The sequence below is a fragment of the Strix aluco genome, chromosome 3, assembly GCF_031877795.1.
Source record: "Strix aluco isolate bStrAlu1 chromosome 3, bStrAlu1.hap1, whole genome shotgun sequence".
NCBI classification, from domain to species: domain Eukaryota; kingdom Metazoa; phylum Chordata; class Aves; order Strigiformes; family Strigidae; genus Strix; species Strix aluco.
This window is the reverse complement of record NC_133933.1, coordinates 80,243,621-80,264,779: the sequence shown is the minus strand read 5'-3', so window position 1 is coordinate 80,264,779 and position 21,159 is coordinate 80,243,621. Positions and strand designations below refer to the sequence as shown.

The following is a 21,159-nucleotide window of genomic DNA, read 5'->3' as shown; positions in this document are numbered from 1 at the left end:
TTTGGGACGTGGAAATAGCGTAAGCTATAATCCTTACCACTGATGATTTTCAATCGTAATTTACCCTAAGGTCTTGTGAGCGCTACTGAAAGATAGGAAGCTCAGTAAGACGTAACTGAACTATGCAGCACTATAAAGAACAACATTTTAAAGCTAGAACAGCATAGACTAGGCACTTTCTGATCTGGATACACTATCACAGCTATTAATACTTAAATAGAATTTGAATAATGGGAGTAGTTTTCTGAGAGCAGTTAGAGTGAATTGTTGGAAAACACACTTTTTAATAAGAGGCTACCAGGAACGCAATATATGCAGTATACCTAGAATAAGATTAAGAGGCACCTTGACCAAAGGCAACTGTTAGCAAAAGAAGGAGGATTTCTCCAAGTCCACTGCAGGATTCAAGTACTGGAGAACCTGAAATGAGCAACTTTCAGATAGGAAATATGGTACATGTTTTTAATGATGGGTGGTAACTAAGCAGTTGAGTGGTGACATACTGAGTTCTTTGTTACCTGGAGTCTTTAAATCAACTCTGGAATACTTTTCTACCTATATATATGCACCTATATTTGGCCATCGGTCAGATTAGTGGTTATAATAATCTGTGCCAGCATTCAAGTTTCTGAATCCAAAGAAAAGACCTGTTTTTTGTAGATTCCCGAGGCCCCGTTATTTATCAGTGGTAACTTTCTGTCTTTACAGGTTTGCTATATGATCACCTTGGCACCTATGATGTAGCATTCTACCTGGCTGGAGTCCCTCCCATTATTGGTGGAGCTATATTATGTTTCATCCCCTGGGTTCATGAACGGCAGAACTTAAAAGAAAGAACAAAGTGTGTTGATGGAGAAACTACTGAGAAAATGTTGGAAAATGAAAGCACTTTGGTGTCGGACACTACAGAAAAGCCAGTCAAAGAAATGGAATCTGGGTTTTGATGCTTTTTTTTCCTATACCAACCCAACCTTCTTCTACCAAAGCTAGATTTGTACTTTTTGGCTGAAGATACTATGTGATACTGAAGAAGTCTTGAACTATCGCTGAAATTGCAAAACTGCTATAAGAATCTTTTATACCATTGAACTTTTTTTGATGAGCTGTTGAGTTTGATTTCAAGCCACATTTTCAAGGTATTTGAAGTTTTGTAGCATTAGTGTGTACGCGTGTAGTGATTCTGTGTGTGAAGAGAATATTTTTCTAATTCAGCAGAACCTATTTCTGCAAGAGTGAAAGCTGGTTTTGGTTCACTGACCCAGGATTCTTCAATAACTTTTATGGTTCATCCAACGCAGGCACACCCGTGAGTGTTTGTACTGGAAAATGTAGTAGCCCTCACGACTGATTTGGTTTTTTGAAGTTTCTCATGCTGTTTTACAGTCTTATACAATTCTATATCATGAAAATGCGTATGCATATTTTTGTTCCCCTTAACTCTTGCTGAAATAATTTTGCATTAGAAAGCTAAATTATTAAACATCTGTTTTATTTTCTCTAAATACCCCAGCCTGTTCAGTTTGCTTAAACACTCACTTGTTTTTGCATTCACCTTTTCACAGTAGCCCAAGCGAAGAACGTTAAAGGATGAAATTTTTGATGGGCACAGGTTTTGAGTATGTGCAAACTAAGCTCTGAGTGCAAACACATTCAGAAGTAAAGCTGCTGAATGATAGATTCTTTTTTTATTTGGTGAAGGCAATACTATTCATGCATATGTGTATATCTCTTTTTCAGCTAAACCTCAGAATAGCTGACAGTTTTGAAGTTGTACTGACAGTGATACTTTGGAGCGGTATTGTGAATTGGACTAAATTTCAAATTACTCTGTTGTACTTAGGTTCTTCTTAAAAACAAGACAGCTTTAAAGGATACATTCTAAGTGCAATAATAAGTTGGTTTTAACATGGAAATATGCACGAGCTATTAAAATGACGTTCAACAATTAAAGATTTTTGCACTAAGTGAACATGCAGGTTGATTATAGGTCTTTATAGCTGTGTTCAATTGCACATAGGATATAGCTCCGTATTTTTTTCAAATATAAAGAAATGTCTTTGCATGTCCTATTTCTTGCTTCATGTACTAGACATATGACCCTGTTACTTATGTATTCTTAAGTATTATGCACTATTTGTCAAGCAGGTATTTCTGAAAATCTTTCTCTGAAAAATATTTGAAAGCATAATACTTTGAGATGAAAACACTGCTTTTCAGTTTATCATAAACCACTTCCAAGTACATTGTTTATTTGTGGATATGGATCAGCAATGCAGTGGAATACTTAATCATTCGTTATTTCAAGTCCATTCAATACCAATAATTTTTGTTTTCTTGTTTAGAAATGTCATAGCAAAGAGTAAACTAAATGTGATCTGAAGACAAAATGCAGATTGATGTGCATTTTCTTAATTAGTAACAATATCTGTTCTTTACATAAACCATGGAGGCATACTGTTTTAAAGTTATAACCTTTATTGTCTTTTCTATTTTTATTATTTTTCTTTCTCCAGAGTTGTAGTAAATGGCTCAGAAAGCCTAGATACATTTCTGATATACAACATTATATTAGCAATACTATTGCATAGAATGTTTACATCTATCAACTTGCAGAGTCCTTTAAATATAATAATGCAAAGCATCCTAATTATTGGAGACCAAAGCTCATACCTTTTTTTATATTGCAGAATTTCAATCCCTGCTTTACACGAGTGAGGTTTAAAAGAATCGGATCTTAATGTTAGAGGTGAATGGGAGGGACTTGGAGGTGGGAAAAACCCAAACCAATCTGTAAATCAGAGGTCCCTTTAGGTTCACTGGGACTTGTGCTTCTGCACCTCATGAGTACTTCTAAAAATGTCATTAAAATATTCATAGTATTGTTAATTACAATGACTACAAAATGCTGCCTTCATTATAAAAATGATGTTAACAGCCTCTGCTGTTCGTGTCTGGAGTATTTCTGTAGAACATGTTATTCAGTATTATCTTTTATTTGCAATGTAAAAGGTGCTGAGTAAGTGTGGCAAAAGCCTCTTGTTTCCTATTGCTTTGTTATGAAAAATTAGTGTTCATCACAGATCTTGTTTCATGTGTTTTTAGCGTTGAGTTTTTAACCAAAACCAAGGCTGCTTTTTAGCACTGATGCAATTTGATATTGTGATGTAAATGTGGCCTCTTCCTGACTTGCTGCTCTGTATCTATATAAATTATCTGGGAGAGAATATAAAATAATTGTTGCTAAGTTTTAGAAATGATACAGAAATAGTATAACAGCAGTATGGATTAATTATTGCCATACCCTTTAAAAATGTATCTGTATATAAAAATCCAAACTCTTGTATTTGAGTAACTAAAAATGTAAATCATGCTCACAAATATGAAGGACAGCTTTTTTTAAAAAAGCACCCCAGAGTCTCCAGGAAGAGGGTATGAGTGAATAATTGTTTAGGAGTAATTACTACATTAAAACCAGCTTGTGAACAGGATGTCAGACAAGAGGGATGCAGAGCCAGGGGTAAAGAATCTATGCTGGTGTGATGATGTTGGAATAATGAACCTATTTCTGATGTTGGTGCTTGTTTTACAACAATGCTAAAACTGGAAGGCTTCAGAAAAAAATTACTTTTCTGAAAAGGTATTTAAAAAAAGTAAATTAATGCATGAGAATTCTGTTGGCATCTTTACTGTTAGCTTGCATCTATGGGGAAAATGTCCGATAGCAAATGTTCTTTATTGGACATAAGCAGAAGAAGATTGTGTCCTAAAGCTAGATAAGGTGCAGTTCAAATGAAAGTAAAGTTCAGATTGTTAGCGGTGAGGCTAACTAACCATTGAGAAACTTGTTTAGAGATATACTGGATTTTATATGCCCTGAGGCTCTAAAAATGAGGTTAGCTGTCTCCCTTAAAAAAAACCTCAACAAAACCCAACGCAAAACACAAAAACCCCAACATGAATACAACTATTTAGTACATTTATGAAAAAATGATTGAATAATGTAGAAATGGTTGCTGTTCTGAAAACCAGATGAGAAGAGCACCAAATACTAAATTTTATTTTGACTGAATAAATGTAAATAAATTTTTGTAACAAAATTTACTTTTAGGTGTGAAAATCTTCATGGGAAACCTGCTGAGCTCATATTTTGATGACCTAATTCATGCCAGATTTAATCTTATTGAGGGTAGATTGTAAAATTACAATACTGGTTTAGTTCAAGAAAACCCTTCAATCATTCAGATGTATCCCTCTCTTGAGAACCGTTCTTAGAGTACTTAATTTTCATGGGCATTGCTCTCCCATCCTATAAACAAAGTAATCTTTTTTTCATTAAATGTTCTCAGGGTAAGCTTCAGAAGTGGGTAGAAAGAGGTTCACTTAAAATGGCAGTGTGAAATTTCTAGTGCTACTTGATGCTGTTACTTAATACACCAGATCTTGAAACCAAGACTAATTTTGACCAAGGGGTTGGTTTTATATATGGCTGACACGTCTTTTCAGTAGGTATGAGATCCTTGTAAATCTTATATAGCTGTTCAGCAAAGAGTCTGAAATAATGAAAACCCTTCAGGTTCTTATTTACATCTAAGCTATGCAACAATATACAATGTATACTTAATAAAAAAAGTATTGTTGGATTTATTCTGGCTACATGCTAGAAGACCTGTACAAGGCTCAAACCAAGACTTCAAATTAACATACTCTTAGAATTTCTTTCATCCAGATCTTTGTCTGTTCATCATTAACATTTAATTTTCTTTTAAAAGTATTTTCAGCGACCATTTGGGAACCTTCCTAAATTGCTCAGTCAAGTGAAAGATGACATAGCCATTCTGTGGCCATCCTTCAGGATATATTCAGTATCAGATGAGGTAGACAACTGATGTTTTTCTCCTTTGCTTCTTCATGCACAATGTCTGGGCATATACATTCCCCCCTTCCCTTTGGAGACACTGGATTGTCAAAGCTGATACACACCATATTGGATATGGATAGTACTTCTCGGCCTTCCGTTCTCAAACTTCTTCCCTGCATTAAACCTTTGAATAGTCGTGGCCTGATAAGACTAGGCAAGTTTTTGTGAAGTGGGAGATGTGAGGTTGAATTGGCCCCCAAGAGTGCTGAAGGCAGTTCTTGCACATACTAGTTGAACACTTTGATCACACACTTAACACACTACCATTTTAAAGCAAAAATGCCTGGCTCGATTCTTTGCATCAGGTAGTACATGCCCAAGGGACAGGAGATGCTTCCTTGCAGCCCCAAAGGAAGTATAAGGGTGGGAATCAATGCTGCTATCCTTAGGATCATCCTCACGGGTTAGCTTAAGCAGCCAGGTTCTCACTGTGCTGGCACGGGGCAGGTCCCTGCTTCGCTGCTTGCTGAGCAGGGAGCAGAGGTGCTGCCTTGTTTGGGGCCCCAATTCCCCTCTGGGGAGCTGGAAGTGTTACGGAAGCTGACTGTTAGGCATCTTAATTCTTCTGTCAGAAGTGACCCTCTGATATTAAGAGTGTGTGTGTGTACGTATATATAAATACAATGTGTTTTGAGCAGGGCATACACAAACATTCTGCATTTAACTACAGGAGCTGTAGTACTGGAATGTGGGACAGCAGAGGAAAAAGTAATTATTTTCATTTGTGTGTTTCACTGTTGACAAGCACAACACCATTACAGTTCCAGACAGCCAGTGAGTTTCTAGTCATGTAAACTTTGGCATATTTTCATTATGTCTTTTATATATATATAGTGTCAATATTTTTAATGTTTCAGAACTGTGTGGGCTAAGATTAGAGTGATTTTATACTAAAAATGTGGCCTAATATTGATAACGCTGACATGTTTAAGTATCTTTATAGACATATTTTGTATGGTTTTGATATTAAAGGATACACATTTTGCTAGCCTTAACTCCATTCTTTAAAGTTCTGCTTTGTTAGAATGGTAAGAAATGAATGTCTAATGTTTTTCATGGTGCTAAAGTAACTGTGATCGGTCTCAAATTATTCAGAATAAAGATAGTAGTTCTTAAGTGCCCCATTTGTTATTGCATGCATCATTTTTAGTCTTGTTCTCCTGTAAAACTTGTCATTTTTTAAAAGTAATTTTGTGTTCTGGTAATTATTGAATTTCATGTGCAGACTTCTGTACAAAAGTCTTTACAGCTTTTATTACCACTGTGTGCTGACTGGAATGTCCCCATTACATTTGCTTCTAAATTAATATATGACGCAACCCATTTCACTCTGATTGCACTGACGATCCATCTTAAGACCAGCGGTTTATAAACGTAAACTGCTGACTTCCAGAGTTACATGCTTATGAAAATTTTATTGTCTACTCTATTTTCCATTCTGGGGTTTAATATCAAACTTACGGAACAGTTGCATTCACAAAAGGCAGAAGTAAAATTGAGGGAGAGAAACTGGTAGAATAAACTTGAATGGCATTTTAAAAGAATACTGTATTTTTTGCCTCATGAACTGCCAGTGTAATTCAGTGGACCTTTGATCATTTACTGGCCTACTACCAATTTCACCTTGGCTTACCTTGGCAGTATGAAGTGTTTCCTTATTGACAGCTTCAGTAAATCACAGGAGTTCATTCACCTTTTCTTTGTAGTAGAGCCAAATATTTCATTTTCTTTAATAAACATATCTAATGATAAGGGGGAAATATTCCCATTCCACCTGGGGCTATTCTCTAGACTACTTGTATTTCAAATTAAAATTTGAAAAAGTCTGCCTGAAACCTTTATAAGACCCTGAGTGCTGTTGCCATTTGTACACTCTCAAGGTACAAAACCTCTTTGTAAGTATGTAAAACAAAAATGAGGAGAAGCTTATGGAATAACTTTCAAATACTTTTGTACCTTTTCCAGGGAACTATTTTTATACCAGCATTCATCATGAAAGCTAATTAACAGGGCAAAATACTAACATCTAGAAATGCGGTTTGATGTGTGTGTGACTTTCAAAAAAGAGATACTGTTATTTTATACTTTATTTTATTTGGAATACTCCTTACTGATGGACCTATGAACAGCAGCGTTCTGCAGATATAGTAAGACTGCACTCCTTGCAAAGGTATTAACGTGGCTATGACCAATCACATTCAGATGTTCTCTTGATTAGTTATTTGTTGTAGCTAGATTTTTTTTTTTTAAATGCACGCATCCATTCTTACAGGTTATCCTGAACTGGAGTCGTACTTGCAACATGCTAACCAGTGCCAGGAGAAACAGGATGAGGCTGCCCATCTTTCTGTTCTGAACAACTTGGAAAACAAAACCAAAAATCCAATTGGGAATTATCTTTGAGTTGTTTGTGAGGTTTAAAAATAACAAGTATGCTGAAAGTTAAAGCCTTTCTTACAGGGAGTAGCATGTCTGTACCGAACAGCACTAATGAAATGAAACATTTTGGAAAGCCTGTGAGCTACTCTTGGCAAGGTTTAGGTAAGTGTTTTAAGCCCAGAGGAGACCCAACAACTCTGTGACTTGGCATGCTTATAAAGCTTTCCAAGACACAGACAAGGGAGAGGGCAAAGACTGTTTATGCTAAGTTGTCTGAAGGGTCCAGTACAGGTTGAGTTATGGGAAAACACAGGTTTGTGCTTGGGTTTTTTTTTAAGATTCTGGTTTATAAGGGCACTTTTAATTAATCGGCTCCTCACTATGCTGAAAGCAGTATGGCCTAAGGCTGTCGCAACTTGCAGCGTACAAGTTCAGGCGTTAATTGCCCCGGTAACCCCAGCCCGAGCCGGCAGGCGCTGGAGAACGGCAACAGGAAGCAAAAGCCTCGATGGCGGCGGCCATCTTGCGCGCGCGCCCAGCCCCGCCCCCTGGCGGCGCGGAGCACGCCGGGAGCTGCAGTCCCCGCGCGCCTCCATGCGGGGGGCGGGGCCGGCGGTCCCGCGCGCCCCGCCCCCCCCCCCGCGGGCCGCAGCGGCCGTTGGCGCCGGCGCCGCGACGTGAGGAGCCATGGCCGGCGCCGAGCGGAAGAAGCACGTCCGGTTCGCCGCCCCGGGGGAGGCGGCGGCGGCGGCAGGGCCGCGCCTGCCCGCCGCGCCGCAGGCGGAGGTGACCGTGGTCGGCGGCGGCTGGCGGTGCGGCCGGAGCGGGGACGGAGCGGCGCTGCGGTGGTGCATCTCCGGGGCGCTGTGCGCGGCCTTCCTGGGGCTGGTGAGCGCCGGGGACCGGCGGGCGGGCGGTGAGGGGGGGCGGCTCAGCGCCCCTGCGGCCCCTTCCCCTCCCTCCGCCGAGGTCACCCCCTTTACGATGTGTTGCAGGGGATGAGCATCGCGGTGCTGGGGCCCACCTTCCCAAACCTGGCCGCCAACGTCCACAAGAACGTCAGCGACATCTACTACATCTTCGTGGGCCGGTCCCTGGGCTACCTGGGTGGGTCGGTGCTCGGGGGGGTGCTCTTCGACTGCATGAACGCCCACCTGCTCCTCGGTGAGTGCCGGGCCGGGCCGGAGGGAAACCGCCCCCTAGCAAAGGGTCCGCTCAGCTCGGGCTCCCCGTGGGCTTCCCGGCGGGGAGAGGCAGCGCGTTCCAGCGGCCGCGCTGAGGCGGGGAAACCGGGGCGGGGGGCTGAGGCACGCGGTGCCGGCCCTCGCCATCGCTCGCTATCGCGATATCCCGTTAGGTTTGGTTTTCTGGCAGCGTGTGTCCCCGGGCAGTACTGCTGCACGGCGCCGTTCACAAGTGGTTGGGCTCGCCGGGCACAGGCATAGCGTTTTGAACCGATTGACCAAAAGGTGCCTTTGGTTTAGACAGGAAAAGTACAATCTTTTTTTTTTTTTTTTTTTCCTTTGTATCAAGTAAATATGCTTAATATAGATACTCTTGGACCATACAGGCATCTAAAATGTCACTCTATGACACGCATAAACTGTGTTTTGGCTTTCATGCGCACACACTGGCAACCTCCAGCAGGCATGCTGAGGCACGCTTCTGTGGGGAGAGCGTCGTAAACCCCTTCCCTTCCTTAATGCTCATCAGAAATGATCGTCTTTGTGTGCTGGACAAAAGTACTGAGATTTTGACTGGAGGGCCTTAACCAAATTAGAACTTAATTAAAATGGAAAAACATTAGATACCACCTGTGACAGTGGAAACTTGCTCCGTTGCTGCCTAGCTATGAAAATGCTTAAGCTCTGTAGGAACCACGGTTCATGATCTTACAGTTTTCTGGACAGGTGGAAGCTGTCTCCGGTAGGAGCGCAGGACTGGCTTCGTCCTCGCAGAGCGGGGCTGCTCACCAAGAGCCACACAGCCTACGGAATTGAAGTGCTCCTCTTAAGAGTCGTTTGTGTCTCGTTCAGACACGTTAGAGATTCTTGGAGCACAGCTAAAAGAGCAGAAGCCCTATCCTTTTCTTCTTTCATGTGCAGTAATGGCAGTATGTGTCCTTGCGTTGTAAGTTAGGGACTAAACCAGATAGCGGGGCCTGCTCTTTTCCTTCTCCTTCCCATCCCTGTACTTGGGGAGGTTCAAACAGAACTGTGCCTCCTCCCTTGAGCACCGTGCTGTAATCACAGGGGCAGTTGAGAGAATATGAGAAGATCCATTTTCCATTGCTAGCATTTGAAGTAAGTCTCTTCTTATCCCTGGATAAGATACCCATCTCCCTGGATCAGTTGTTATTTGCTCTTGTTCTAAGATGCCTTTATTTGGTTTCCTTCCTGTTTGTTATTCCTTTCCTCCAGAACACCTGTAAAGTGGGTTTCCTTTAGCCTCCTTGTACATCTGACAAGGTCAGAGTTGTCTGTGTCTGGCATTTGAGACTTTACCTTCCACAATGGAATTAATATACCTGTGTAAGTTGGTGTTAACTTGAAATAATTTAGTATTTGCTTCTTTTCTTGAGGTATCACACAGAATAGCTGCTGTCAATAATGCTTGGAAAATGATTCATCTCCTAATCCTTCCTAACTTGGTAGTGCTTATGGCAAAACCACAGTTTGAACTTTGAATCTTGTCTTGTTTTTATCATCTGAGGGCTACCTGTAAGGGATTTTGACTCGTGTAGTTTCACCTCCCATCTTTCAACTGCTGAAACTGCTACTGCACAGAGAAAAAATTGAAGACATCATCTGTCTTTGTCAAGGACGCTTTTAAGTGCCAATCTTCAGGCATAGAGCTGGACAACTGAGAACTTGCTGAGAAGTTACTTTTCAGCTCTGAGTGGGGCATCTGAGATGCTGTACTTAATACACCCCATCTTTAGCTTTTCCTCTGTGCAGCTCTGCATGCCAAGCTTCAAAAATGTTTTGAGGCATGCATTTCAAGTATCTCGCTATGGATATTGATTTTTTTCCCTTTGTTTGTTGTTGTTGGGTTTTGTTTGGAAAAAAACTAAGTTCTTACTTAAAGATCAATGGGGATAGATGTAATTATCTGCCCCACCTATGATCAAGCATTGATTTGAAAAATAAGAGATATCTGAACTGGTACAAGCTTTCTAAAAGCCTAATAGTGTATATTGAAGATATTAATTGCAGTTTATTTTATTATGAAGGTGATTATAAGCATGGGATTTATCTGCTGAACTTCCTCCCAAACTGTAATAATTTCCATCTGCTAAATAATATTTTTTGAAATGGCATGTTGTAAGTGTAGTTAATAATAGCAAAAGTAATACAGTTAATGAGTTGCTGCTAAATTTATGATGAGAAATTTTGTAGTTTTGTCTCTTAAAACTCCAGAAATCCCTTGGAATACATCCCTCATGTGAGAACAGAATATAAATGAAAGTCAGCATTTTTATATGGAGGTTGCTCGTTGGCCAAGGTGCAATCACTTCATGGGATTCTGAGAGTTTAGTGATTTGGGCTCTTAAAATTGAGCCAGATGTAATCCTCTGTAGTTCTCAGAGGGAAAGAAAACTTGATACTGTTCAAAACCATGTTTTAATTCTTCCAGGGTAAAGTAACATTTCTAGATCAGAAGTTTTCAGAAGATGCTGAAATAGCACTCGTAAAGCAAAAGTTTGCAGAAGACTTCTTAAGTGCTCTAGCAGCAGATGCTACTCCCTTTGCAAAGAAAACTTTGGCAAAACAGATTTTTCTTGTAGTGTTTATATTCTGATGAAATTCCGGTTTTCCAAGTGAAAAATGATTCTGTTGAACTTCCTAGCTGCTTCTGTTAATCATGAATTGAGGTCGTTAGGTTCCATCACCTATTAGGATTATCTGTAACTTTAATAATTATGAATGTGTTTGTGTTTCTTGGTCTTCTGTTATGTTTTGTAGTTTAAATGGAAACTGTAGTATGTGGGGTTTTTGTTTTGTTTTTTTAACCTTTCCAGCATTATCCATGTTTGGAACAACGGTTGGTCTTTATGGGATACCCTGGTGTAAGAAATCCCTGCTGTTAACTGTCTTGATGTCGGTTATTGGAGCTTCCATGGGAATTCTAGACACAGGTAAGGGACCATGTGGTCCGAGAGTTCCTTCACCAACCTAAGGGGAAACTTCGAGCTCACTGAAACTGTTGCTGGTATGTCATCTTGAATTAAAAGAGGGGAGCTGTTTTACCTGGCCGGGATTCTTGGATTATTCTGGTCCTGAGACTTGCAGTGTTTGTGTAACAGGCCTTCTCGAGGGGGTGTGGGCAGCTGGGCGTCTCTTGCTTCCTGGAGAAGATCAGCGCATATTTCAGTGGGCAATTACAGGTGTAAAGAAAGTGTCACATGCTCTTTAAGCAGTGTTTTCTTTAAATTACTCATCTACAGGAAGCTGGTCAGGTTACGCTTCACTAGTGCCAGCTGGAGCTAAAGTTAGTCCTGAGCAAGCCCTGGTGTTCAAGAGAGGGTTTCTCACAGTTGCGGTGTTGGAGAGTTGCCTGCCTAAAGCTGGCTAGGCAGCATTTGGGGATTCACAGCAGACATTTACTGCCACAGCTCACTTACACTACCATGGCATCCATCTTCCTGAATTAAGGAATATTTGCTGCCCTTGGCCAGCCCCGCTTACGTGTTTGGGAATACAGATTTATTTTATCCCCCAAATGGTAAGTCTGTGGCACGTGCACACTGCAAATGGCTTGGGGAAAAAAACCCCACTTTTGCTGCAAAGCTGTTCAAAACCGATTTCTTAGTAGAGGCTCCTTACTGGAGGAAGATGTGCAGGTGAAGTTGGAGAGCAAACATGTCCAGGTGTGGTTGGAAAGGTCGGTTATACCAGTGGTACGAAAAAGAAACTCCCCCCAGCAATGAGTTTGTTGGGCTTGGCTTAGCAAGGATGAGCTAGTGCTGGCTGGCTGCAGCAGGCAGCTCAGGGCAGGAGGCGAGGCCGTGGCAAGAGACCTGAGCATGCTTAGAGACGACTGGATGACGCTGGTGGACTTGCAGCTGGGGATCAGGAAACAACCAAAACTACATCGGCAGCGGAGCATTGCTGGTAAAGCCGCGAGAGGCGGCCGCTCGCCTGGCACCTCCCCAGCAATGTCCCGGCAGTGTGCCGACTGCCCACTGAGGCAGCCTGTGGCTACTTACGAGCCAGCGAGGTATGACTGGAGCCAGCTGACCAGCTCTGGGGCAGGCTTATTTCTGAGAAGGAGCTGGCTGATGTGTTAGCCTAGCTAGCCAAACAGCTCTGGAAGCATCCCAGCCAGGGCTTGGTTTCGGCGGTTTGGCTCTGGTAGGCAGCACAGAGGAACGATGGCTGCACGTGGGAACCCTCTGCCCTAACTCTGCGGAGTTTGAAGGAGTCTGTTAGAGCTCAGAGCATGATCCAGGATCCAGTGGTGAAAAAGACGGGTTTGCGTGGCTAAATAACCTGAGCGCAAAGGTGTATTTACTGCCCCTCGTAGGATCATCATACATGGCGCTTGGTTTAAAAATTCTTCGTAGGGGAAAATCCTGTTGGTTTATTGTAAAAATGCCTTCAGTGGGTGTGTTCGCTGCTTGGAACTCAGGCCTTTGAGGCAGGGAGACTTCCCAGCCTGAGCGGGAGTAGCAGGAGAAACTTAAGAGCAAGGCAGTAGAGTAACTGGATTCGTTTGGAAGAGTGTTAGTGCTGAGTGACAAGGGTTGCTGTACTGTAGCACAGGAATTTGATTACTGTTCTTATCTTTCTGCATTCATCTCGGGGACTATTTAAAAATGTTTCTCTGAGATCTTATTTTCTAGCATTGTTGTTGATCTGAGGGTGTTGTAGTTTGGTCCTTGCAGTGGTATTATTGTAAATGTTTCCGCTTCTGGAAAGTCGTTTGAACGCAGTGGGGGTAGCCCCAGCCCATCTGAAGCAAGTGATCCTTGATGTTTCCTGGGATGTTAACGAGGCCTCTGATTCTTAGCATTGTGCATTGTTGCTGTTAATAGTTACAGAAATGAGAAGCCGTTACATTTGCTTTTTTGAAAAAAGGCTGAAAAATGCTGCAAATCGTCAAGCAGGGTAAATTAGAGTCATAGAATGGTTTAGGTTGGAAAAGACCTTTAACCTAACACTGCCAAGTCCACCACTAAACCATGTCCCTAAGCACCACATCTCCACGTCTTTTAAATACCTCCAGGGATGGCGACTCAACCACATGGGCAGCCTTTTCCAGTGCTTGACAAACCCTTTGGTGGAGAAATTTTTCCGAATATCCAATCTAAACCTCCCCTGGCGCAGCAGTGAAGTATGGCCATCGCTGCTGGATTAACCCATTGTGTGGCTCTTCGTTTTGACTGCTGTAAATACCCTCCTAAAGCTCAAGTAATCACATGGGTTTAAGGTGCTTGCGGGCGGAATTTCAGTTAACTGCAATTTTGCACACTGTATTTGCTAAACCTGGTATTATTGCCAATGGAATTAGTAATATAGGTTATGGTTTGTTTTGTTTTGTTTTTCTTTAAAACAGTATCTGGTGTCAGACTAAAATGACTGAATCCTCCTCTCTCGGATCTGCAGGTGGCAATGTACTGGCTCTGAACACCTGGGGAGCAGAGGCTGGGCCACATATGCAGGCCTTGCACTTCAGTTTTGCTGTTGGTGCGTTTGTGGCTCCGATCCTGGCTAAAATGGCCTTGGGAGGCTCTGAATCTAAAGAACTTTCAGGAGCTGAAAAGACAAACCAGTCCGTCCTGAGGTCTGTGCCGACAGCATCAGCTGCATCAGCTACGTCAGCACTGAAACACCATCTCGGTGCAGACTTTTTGTGGTCCTATGTTGTCATAGGGACCTATCTGCTGTTAGTTTCTTTCTTCTTTTTTATTTTGTATTCAAAGGGCAGCTCAGCTCGAGACAAATCAAAGGCGTCTCTGCAGAAGTGCACGTTTGCCAAATACCACTATGCTCTTATTATGCTCCTGTTTGTATTCTTCTTCTGCTATGTGGGAGCGGAGGTCACTTACGGTTCTTACATATTTACTTACGCAAAGGTCTTTGCCGAGATGAAAGAAAATGAAGCGGCCGCTTTGAATTCTGTCTTCTGGGGCGCGTTTGCCGCTTTCAGAGGAGTGGCGATATTCTGTGCCGCTTGCTTGTACCCTGGCACCATGATCCTGCTGAGTATCGTAGGCTCTGCCACCTCCTCCTTGTGCCTGGCCTTCTTTGCGCGGCACCCGGCCTCACTGTGGGTGGGAACCGCCGTGTATGGAGCCTCCATGGCCACCATCTTCCCCAGCGGCATCTCCTGGATAGAGCAGTACACGGTGGTGCAAGGAAAATCGGCTTCTCTGTTTGTGATCGGCGCTGCACTGGGTGAGATGTGCATTCCTGCCGTGGTGGGGTACCTTCAAGGAAGGTTCCAGCACGTTCCGGTGGTTATGTACACCGCCCTGGTGACCTCCGTGATGACGGTTGTACTCTTCCCTGTGATGTACAAGTTGGCCAACTCTCCCGGGGAGAGCGACTTGAAAGAAGTGAGTGAGAGCGAGGACCGGAAAGCTTTGTTGTCAAACTCGGGGCTTAATGAGGATGAAGAGGATGAGGAGGATGCGGGAGAGTGGAACGAAGCGGACTTTGAGGTAATAGAAATGAATGACACGCTGAAAAACTCTGTGGTAGAGACCTCCCGTAAGATACCAGGGGACTCGCCAGCCAAAGCCCCTCTCCAGCCCCAGCTGGACGATGCACTGTGCGACCCTCCAGTGGTTGCTGGGGGCTCCCCTGGGAGAAAAAATGGAAATGTTGATCGGGAGAAGAACGATTAAAGTAAAAGCTGACTTTTTTGTTTTTTTGTTTTTTTTTTTTTTTAAAACGGAAATGCAATTGAATTGTAGCTGTTCTTGTCAGGTGGCTCAAGAATCCCTTTAGAGTGGTGCAGAGCTCGGCGCGTTCATCCGGCCCTTCCTTCCCTTCCCTTTTCAGCCTGCAGCCGACATGTCTTGGCATGGGAGAGTCCACCGTGGTGTGAATGGGGTAATGTGATAAAATGTGTAGATGAATCTGAAAATGTTAAACCGTAAGAGATGTTTTCTAAATATGAGGCATGCCTTTAATATATGCTGTAAGAAGAACTGACTAGGAAAGAAGGGGACTGCTCAGAGCACTTGTTTTTTGGGTGACTGGAGGGTGCAATTTCGAGGTGCTTGGTCACAAAGCGTTTTCACGAGAGGGAAGAGAAATCTGTTATCTGTAACACTGAGCTTTCTTACCTCGTGAAAAAGGAATGTTTCTGCTGCGCTGAACGTTTGTGTGTGACATAAACCAGGAAATCAAGTTAAATTTCAGGTGACACCCAGCGGCTGTAAATCGGGTAACCTGTTGGCAAACTATATAATTTCCTGGTTCTGTCACTAAGACGAGAAGAAATGAAAAAATAATTTTTAGGAGTGAAACCACGCCTTTGGGTCATTTAAAAGGAGTGGAGTATGGGAAGCGGGACAAAATGAGTCGTATCAATCTGCTAGAATGCTTAACTCTGATTTACTGGTTAAACAGTGGTGACAAATCTAAATAGTCTAAAGTATCTGTGATTTTAATCAGTGTGCTACCACTGAAATTAATAAATGTATGAAGAACATGATAAAATTGTATATAAAAAGATGACTTAATATATGGTATTGACATAGGGATTTGATGTTTTGAAGCCAGTTGTTCAAGTTGAGGTTTTAACAACTTTTCTGGCTTCCTGTGCCAAGAATTTCATGTATGAAAATTGGAGAATGAGGGGGAGTTACCGATGAGATAATCCTTTTGGGTTGTACTGTCCCATCGCTCGCCCCTTGCCGGTTGGATTGGTGCTGTTTGGGTTTTGTTTCTCTGGGTGGTGACTCACAGGGGGACTCTCCCTAGCGGGAGGTTTGTGTTTGTAGGTTGGTTGCTGCTGAGCGAGGAGACCCTGGAAGGCCCCGTCAGGCCAGCGAGGCCTCCCCAGGAAGAGCAAAAAAAGCAGCAGCTAATGGCAGAAATCTGACTCTGAAACGGTAATCTTGCAATTTGTCTACTTGAAACTCCAAATTTGTAGGTTAAGTATTTTTTTAAGGCTGTGTGATCAGCATGTGCTCATGTTTGGGATTTTTTACTTTGCACTTTTATTAGTATTTTTCTTGCTGAGAAGTTTGATTTACTAACACAAGAGCTCTAGATGTAACACAGCACAGAACCTTGAATGTTCAGTGTATTTTCAGGTCTGGTTTTGTTCCCTCTCTTTTCCTCCGAGTGTGCAACCTCGAACCTTGTGGCTTTTGCCTTTCTTCTGAGAAGTTGGTAAGAAGCAGGAATCAACTTGTAGTGAAAATGCATCATTTTTTTGCATCTTGCCGTGTCGAAGGGCCTCCCTCTCCCTCTGCTTTTAGCACTTAAATGCCAGTGTGGTTTTTGCCCAATTCCTTGTTTTCTTTTGTGTGTATGTGCACTTCTGTGGCATCTTTTCCAGCGCAATGCATGAACCTGCACTTTAAAATACAGCCTTGTGTCACTTGCTACATGAGGGTTCTCTTTGCTTAAAGTAATGGTAAATGCTTTTGAGTATCAGGCCAAACCCTGTTCTAGGTACAGGTGACAGCATTTGGACAGCAGGAGTAGGGCTGTAGGGCCTTGATGGGGTGTGGCAGAGGTGGTGACTGAGATGGGCGCGGATTAAACCTGCGTTTCCTCAGCTTTCCTTTCCCCTTTTTCCTTCTCGCCCCAGTAACTGCTGTGGGTGTGTAGGAAGCAGAGGCTGAGGAAGTAGGTGGTAAAGGGTAAATCCCGCAGGAGGATGGGGAGGGGGGAGCGGTAACTGCTTCTGCTCCACTTTTGCAGGGTTCCTGGCTCCCCCGGGAGGTCACGGGTTTCCTTTGGCAGGAAGGGGGTTCGGTGCAGGACAAAGAGCAGAAGTTACAGCTCCCCACTGTCGCTGCGGTCCACAGGCTCCACCGGGACTGCCGGCGAGGGAAAGAGGTTTCCCCAGACCTGAGATCATGTTGCCAGGAGAAAATTCATTTAAGAAACACACTTGGCAACCAGGAAGATTTTAAATAATCCCCAATTCATATGCTAATTTTTGGAATGAAATTGGAATGTCCTGCACCTAAGATTGTTCTCAAGGATAGGTAACCTGTCTTGCATAATCAAGTACTAAAGACCAGAAAATGAAAGTAAAGCTGCATTGAGAAACGTGCTCTGACCTGATCTACTTACCGCTTATATATACACAGTTATTTGTGTTTCTAATGTCTTCCCAACAAAGATTTTTTAAATCTTTTTTTTTTTACTGGCCATATTAATTCCTGCACGTGTCACTTGAATTCATCCCCATTTTCCCCCTTCCAAGCAGGAGGCCTGAGGAGAAAGGACAGAGCAAGAGCCTGGGCTGCCGGGTAAGAGCAGCCTTTCACAGAAGGTGAAGGACCCAGAAGCTGTGGCGGGGAGACAGAGCAGAACCCGGGTAGCTCCTGGGAGTGGTATCAGGTAAAATCCCGTCCCAGCAATAGGTGGAGGCCTTTGTCTGGATGATGTCTACATTTGGAGCCATTTTTAGTGAGCACTTAGAGCCTCTGCTTCTTAGTTCTGGCCTCAACCTTGACAGGGAATATCTGTATAGAACTTGTTCTCCTCTCCCCTCCAAGCATGCTTTGGAGAGCAGGGGCTGCCCTTTAATGAAAATGAAACATCTGAAGCCATTTAAGGTTACAACAGACCTAGGACATTTCCAATGCTGAGTGCAGCTCACAGCAGTTCTAGAGGTCCCTTCACGTTCAAGGCTGTAGCTTTCCTAGCTCTTGGATTTTGGTGTTTCTCAAGGCTTGTTTTCAGCCAGCGAATGTTAGTTTTTACATGTTTAAATTTCCTTCCAAGCAAATTGCTTCCTGGCATATACAGTTACAGTGAGGATCTCTTTACAGTGCCTTTTAAGTTACAGATCCTCCAGAAAGCTTAAACACTTAAATTTACATACTATGGGCTGAAATTTCTTGAAGTAAACTGTAGTACTTTACCATCACCTTGCATGCCAGAAAAGTCATCTCTCTGTTGAGGACAAGAACTGTGGTCCGTGGATTAGATTAGATACCTGAATCTATTAAGAATCATATTTTGGTCCATAAAGCCGGGACTGAGTTGAAGATTAGCACTTGCCCCTTGACTCGGGTGTTAAAAGTAACAACCTCTTGCAGTTAAATGTCATTGAATCTTTTTATTTAGATCCCCAAAGCTCTGCCAACTGCTGGATTGTACCATAAGCACTAACACGTTAGTCCTGGCATTTGCACTTTCGTTCTGTACGTGACCAACGCTAGAATGCAAGAGTAGGCAAAGGTGTGTGCCTTGATGGGGTATTTTTAGGTATTTTGCATAAAAGCGCATCGCAATCTGTGGGTGTTCTATTACATATTTAATAGTTTTTATTCTGCTTGGTGTGGGTTTACATTGTACTGTATAATGTGAAATTTAATAGACTGACTTGTATCTTGAATGTAATAAATTCTTAACTGGAGAAGGCACTCAGGTTCCCTGATGTAAATAAAGTTTTGTTCTATTTTTCAAAGCTACTCTGGACTTCTAAATTTAAAACTTACTCCTGTTTTGACAAACAGAAAACTGGAAACGTTTCTCGTCTGGTTTGGGGAAGGCCTCCAAGAACTGGTACTGAGGTTTTGGATCCCAGAGCTTAAGCTGGAAATGGAATTGTGGATTCTTAGCTCTTACTTGAGCAGTCCTGTCTACATCACTACTTGTGTGCCGAACCGGGGAAACAAAGGTGCCTGCAATTGAGGGCAAATAGAAAAAAAACATGTAATTTTTACCATATCGTTTTATTCAACTTTAATATGGTTTCCATTATTAACTTCTAAAACAAAATGATTTCCAGTTTAGAAAACAATGCACTGACCACATAATTCCTTTTCCATTTTATACAGTTATACAAATATTCTAAATACACATTTTGTCAAGATGGTGGCAAATAAGATTTAACTGTACAGTACATAAGGAAAGAAAATATTTTAAGCATATTTAGAAGCAATAGAAATGTCTATACAAAACAAGCAAAAATGGAATAAAATTTTATATTTAAAGTATTGCAACAGTCCCACAGGTTTGTAACAAAAATGTCTTTGCACAGTTCCTCACAATGCCCCATTAATAGCTAAAGCAAGACAGCAATTTTTAGAAAATAATGTTTCAAAATGCTACACATGATACTACTGCTTGCACAGTCTGATCAAAATAACAATCTACTTGGAATCAAGCAAAACTTAGGAGGAGATATACCAACCAACTTTAAAATTATCTGTATAAAAGTCATTGCACATTATTTTACTCAGTTGTTTGAAAAGTAAAAAAGTGTATTTACAAAATATTTCGCAGACAAAATTATAAAGTGAATGGGTAATATATAAGTAACACGTCTTGATACTGACAGTTCAAGAACACACACTAATGGTTTTATCATTTCAAGAGGTTTTCAGTGCTCCTTCCTCCAGGAAGTAAACTTGACTTCTACTTTGAAATGGATTTACAAGATGTTACACAGAGCTATTTCAACATCAGCATTATAAAACAGTATGTTAGAAACATGAAAGAAAGAAGAAATTTGTACATCTTAAAAAGTGAGCTATTCATAGATCAACAAATGTAATTTTTTTTTTTAATTTAGTTAGGATAAGCGTTCATTATTCTTCAGATAATAAACCCAACAGTTAAAATGGAAATCCTGGACTAGATGAGAATTGAAAAAGCACCATGCACAATAGTCTTAGTGTGGTAAACACTGAAGAAAAAAAAAAAAATAGCACCTGGAATCCTGTAACACAGATCATTTAAAACTGGTCAAGCAGCTGGCGAAGATATGGTGCCTTTGACAGTTCTCTGCTTACTCTTGAGAGCTTGAAAAGTACTGGGCAGTTGAGGGAGACACACTGGATCTGTCGATCAAAGCAGCCTGTACAGTTCTTGCATACCTAGATTACACATAAAAAAACCAAAACGTTATTTTAAACTTAACACAAGCTTAAACTTAACATACATCACCCAGGACTCCCAAGTCCTCAGCGCTGTATCAGCTCTGCCCTGCCAGCCCTGAGCTTCCCCCCGGGCGTGGGGGGATCCAGCGCAGCTCCAGTCCCGCCCAGCTGCTGGTTTGGCTGCTGGTGCCCAACTGGCAGCGCCCACCCCGAGCCGGGCACAGACCCGCAGCATCGCGGGGCCGCGGGTTTCAACCCCGCTAGTTAAGTTCCACTCGTACCTAGTGGCACTTGGAAAAAAATAAGGTAAATAAATGGAATGGATTGAAGTGGGGCAGCGTGTTACATTCATGATAAAAAAAAGTTTCCTAGTGAAAAAAGACAAAACTGTTCTGCAGTTATTCTCTACACGGGAAAGGGACTTAATAAACTACTCCTGTTTGGAGATAAGCTTCAATTAGAGTTTTACTTTCCAACTCAATCAATCCCAAGACAGAAATACACAGGGCACGCGGGTTCCACTGCTCTCCTTGGTCATAGAACTACTTGTTAATGTAGTTAATGCTGCTTGAAAATACTTCCAACATGAGATACCCGAGGGAATAAAATAGCAGCAGGCAGTTTTTCCAAAGGTAGCTACCTTCAGAAAACTAAAGGCCCCTGCTTTGCCATTTTATTTTTAATCCTTTCCAGTATCTGCGACCTCCAAAGTTTTTTCCAAAAACTCAAGAAATTTGCTTCCAACCACACTCGTGTTTTGTAACATCAAAATGTTACAGAAGGTTATCCTACCGCTTGCATGGTTTGAACAACAAATCAAAATCATGTCCTTTGC

The 21,159-nt window shown here is 42.2% G+C and overlaps 3 protein-coding genes across 8 annotated transcripts in view; 2 read left to right on the top strand and 1 right to left on the bottom strand.

Moving 5' to 3' along the window:
* SLC16A10 (solute carrier family 16 member 10) overlaps positions 1-6,042 on the top strand; it is a 77,817-nt gene extending 71,775 nt beyond the window's left edge. Inside the window, exon 6 of the mRNA XM_074819323.1 lies at positions 709-6,042. Coding sequence (XP_074675424.1) covers positions 709-944 — 236 coding nt within the window. The 3' untranslated portion in view covers positions 945-6,042. The remainder of the gene's footprint in view (positions 1-708) is intronic.
* Positions 6,043-7,984: 1,942 nt separating this feature from the next.
* MFSD4B (major facilitator superfamily domain containing 4B) lies at positions 7,985-18,911 on the top strand. Of its 2 annotated transcripts, XM_074819314.1 has the most exons (4): positions 7,985-8,185; positions 8,293-8,461; positions 11,319-11,435; positions 13,906-15,189. In XM_074819314.1, exons 1-4 carry the CDS (start codon positions 7,985-7,987, stop codon positions 15,147-15,149), a joined length of 1,731 nt encoding a protein of 576 aa, XP_074675415.1. In that variant the 3' UTR covers positions 15,150-15,189. The 2 variants fall into 2 exon arrangements, with proteins under 2 accessions (XP_074675415.1, XP_074675416.1); XM_074819315.1 differs by lacking the exons at positions 7,985-8,185; positions 8,293-8,461 and adding an exon at positions 15,219-18,911 and having other exon boundaries at positions 9,842-11,435; positions 13,906-14,963.
* A 245-nt stretch (positions 18,912-19,156) lies between these two features.
* REV3L (REV3 like, DNA directed polymerase zeta catalytic subunit) overlaps positions 19,157-21,159 on the bottom strand; it is a 129,344-nt gene continuing 127,341 nt past the window's right edge. For all 5 annotated transcript variants that reach the window (XM_074819307.1, XM_074819310.1, XM_074819313.1 and 2 more), the window contains one exon: positions 19,157-20,321. In XM_074819307.1, coding sequence (XP_074675408.1) covers positions 20,181-20,321 — 141 coding nt within the window. In that variant the 3' untranslated portion in view covers positions 19,157-20,180. The remainder of the gene's footprint in view (positions 20,322-21,159) is intronic.

Coding starts and splice junctions, on each gene's coding strand:
- MFSD4B (XM_074819314.1), top strand. CDS start 7,985: ATGGCCGGCGCCGAGCGGAAGAAGCACGTCCGGTTCGCCGCCCCGGGG. Junction 8,186..8,292: donor GCGCGGCCTTCCTGGGGCTG/GTGAGCGCCGGG, acceptor GATGTGTTGCAG/GGGATGAGCATCGCGGTGCT. Junction 8,462..11,318: donor GAACGCCCACCTGCTCCTCG/GTGAGTGCCGGG, acceptor TAACCTTTCCAG/CATTATCCATGTTTGGAACA.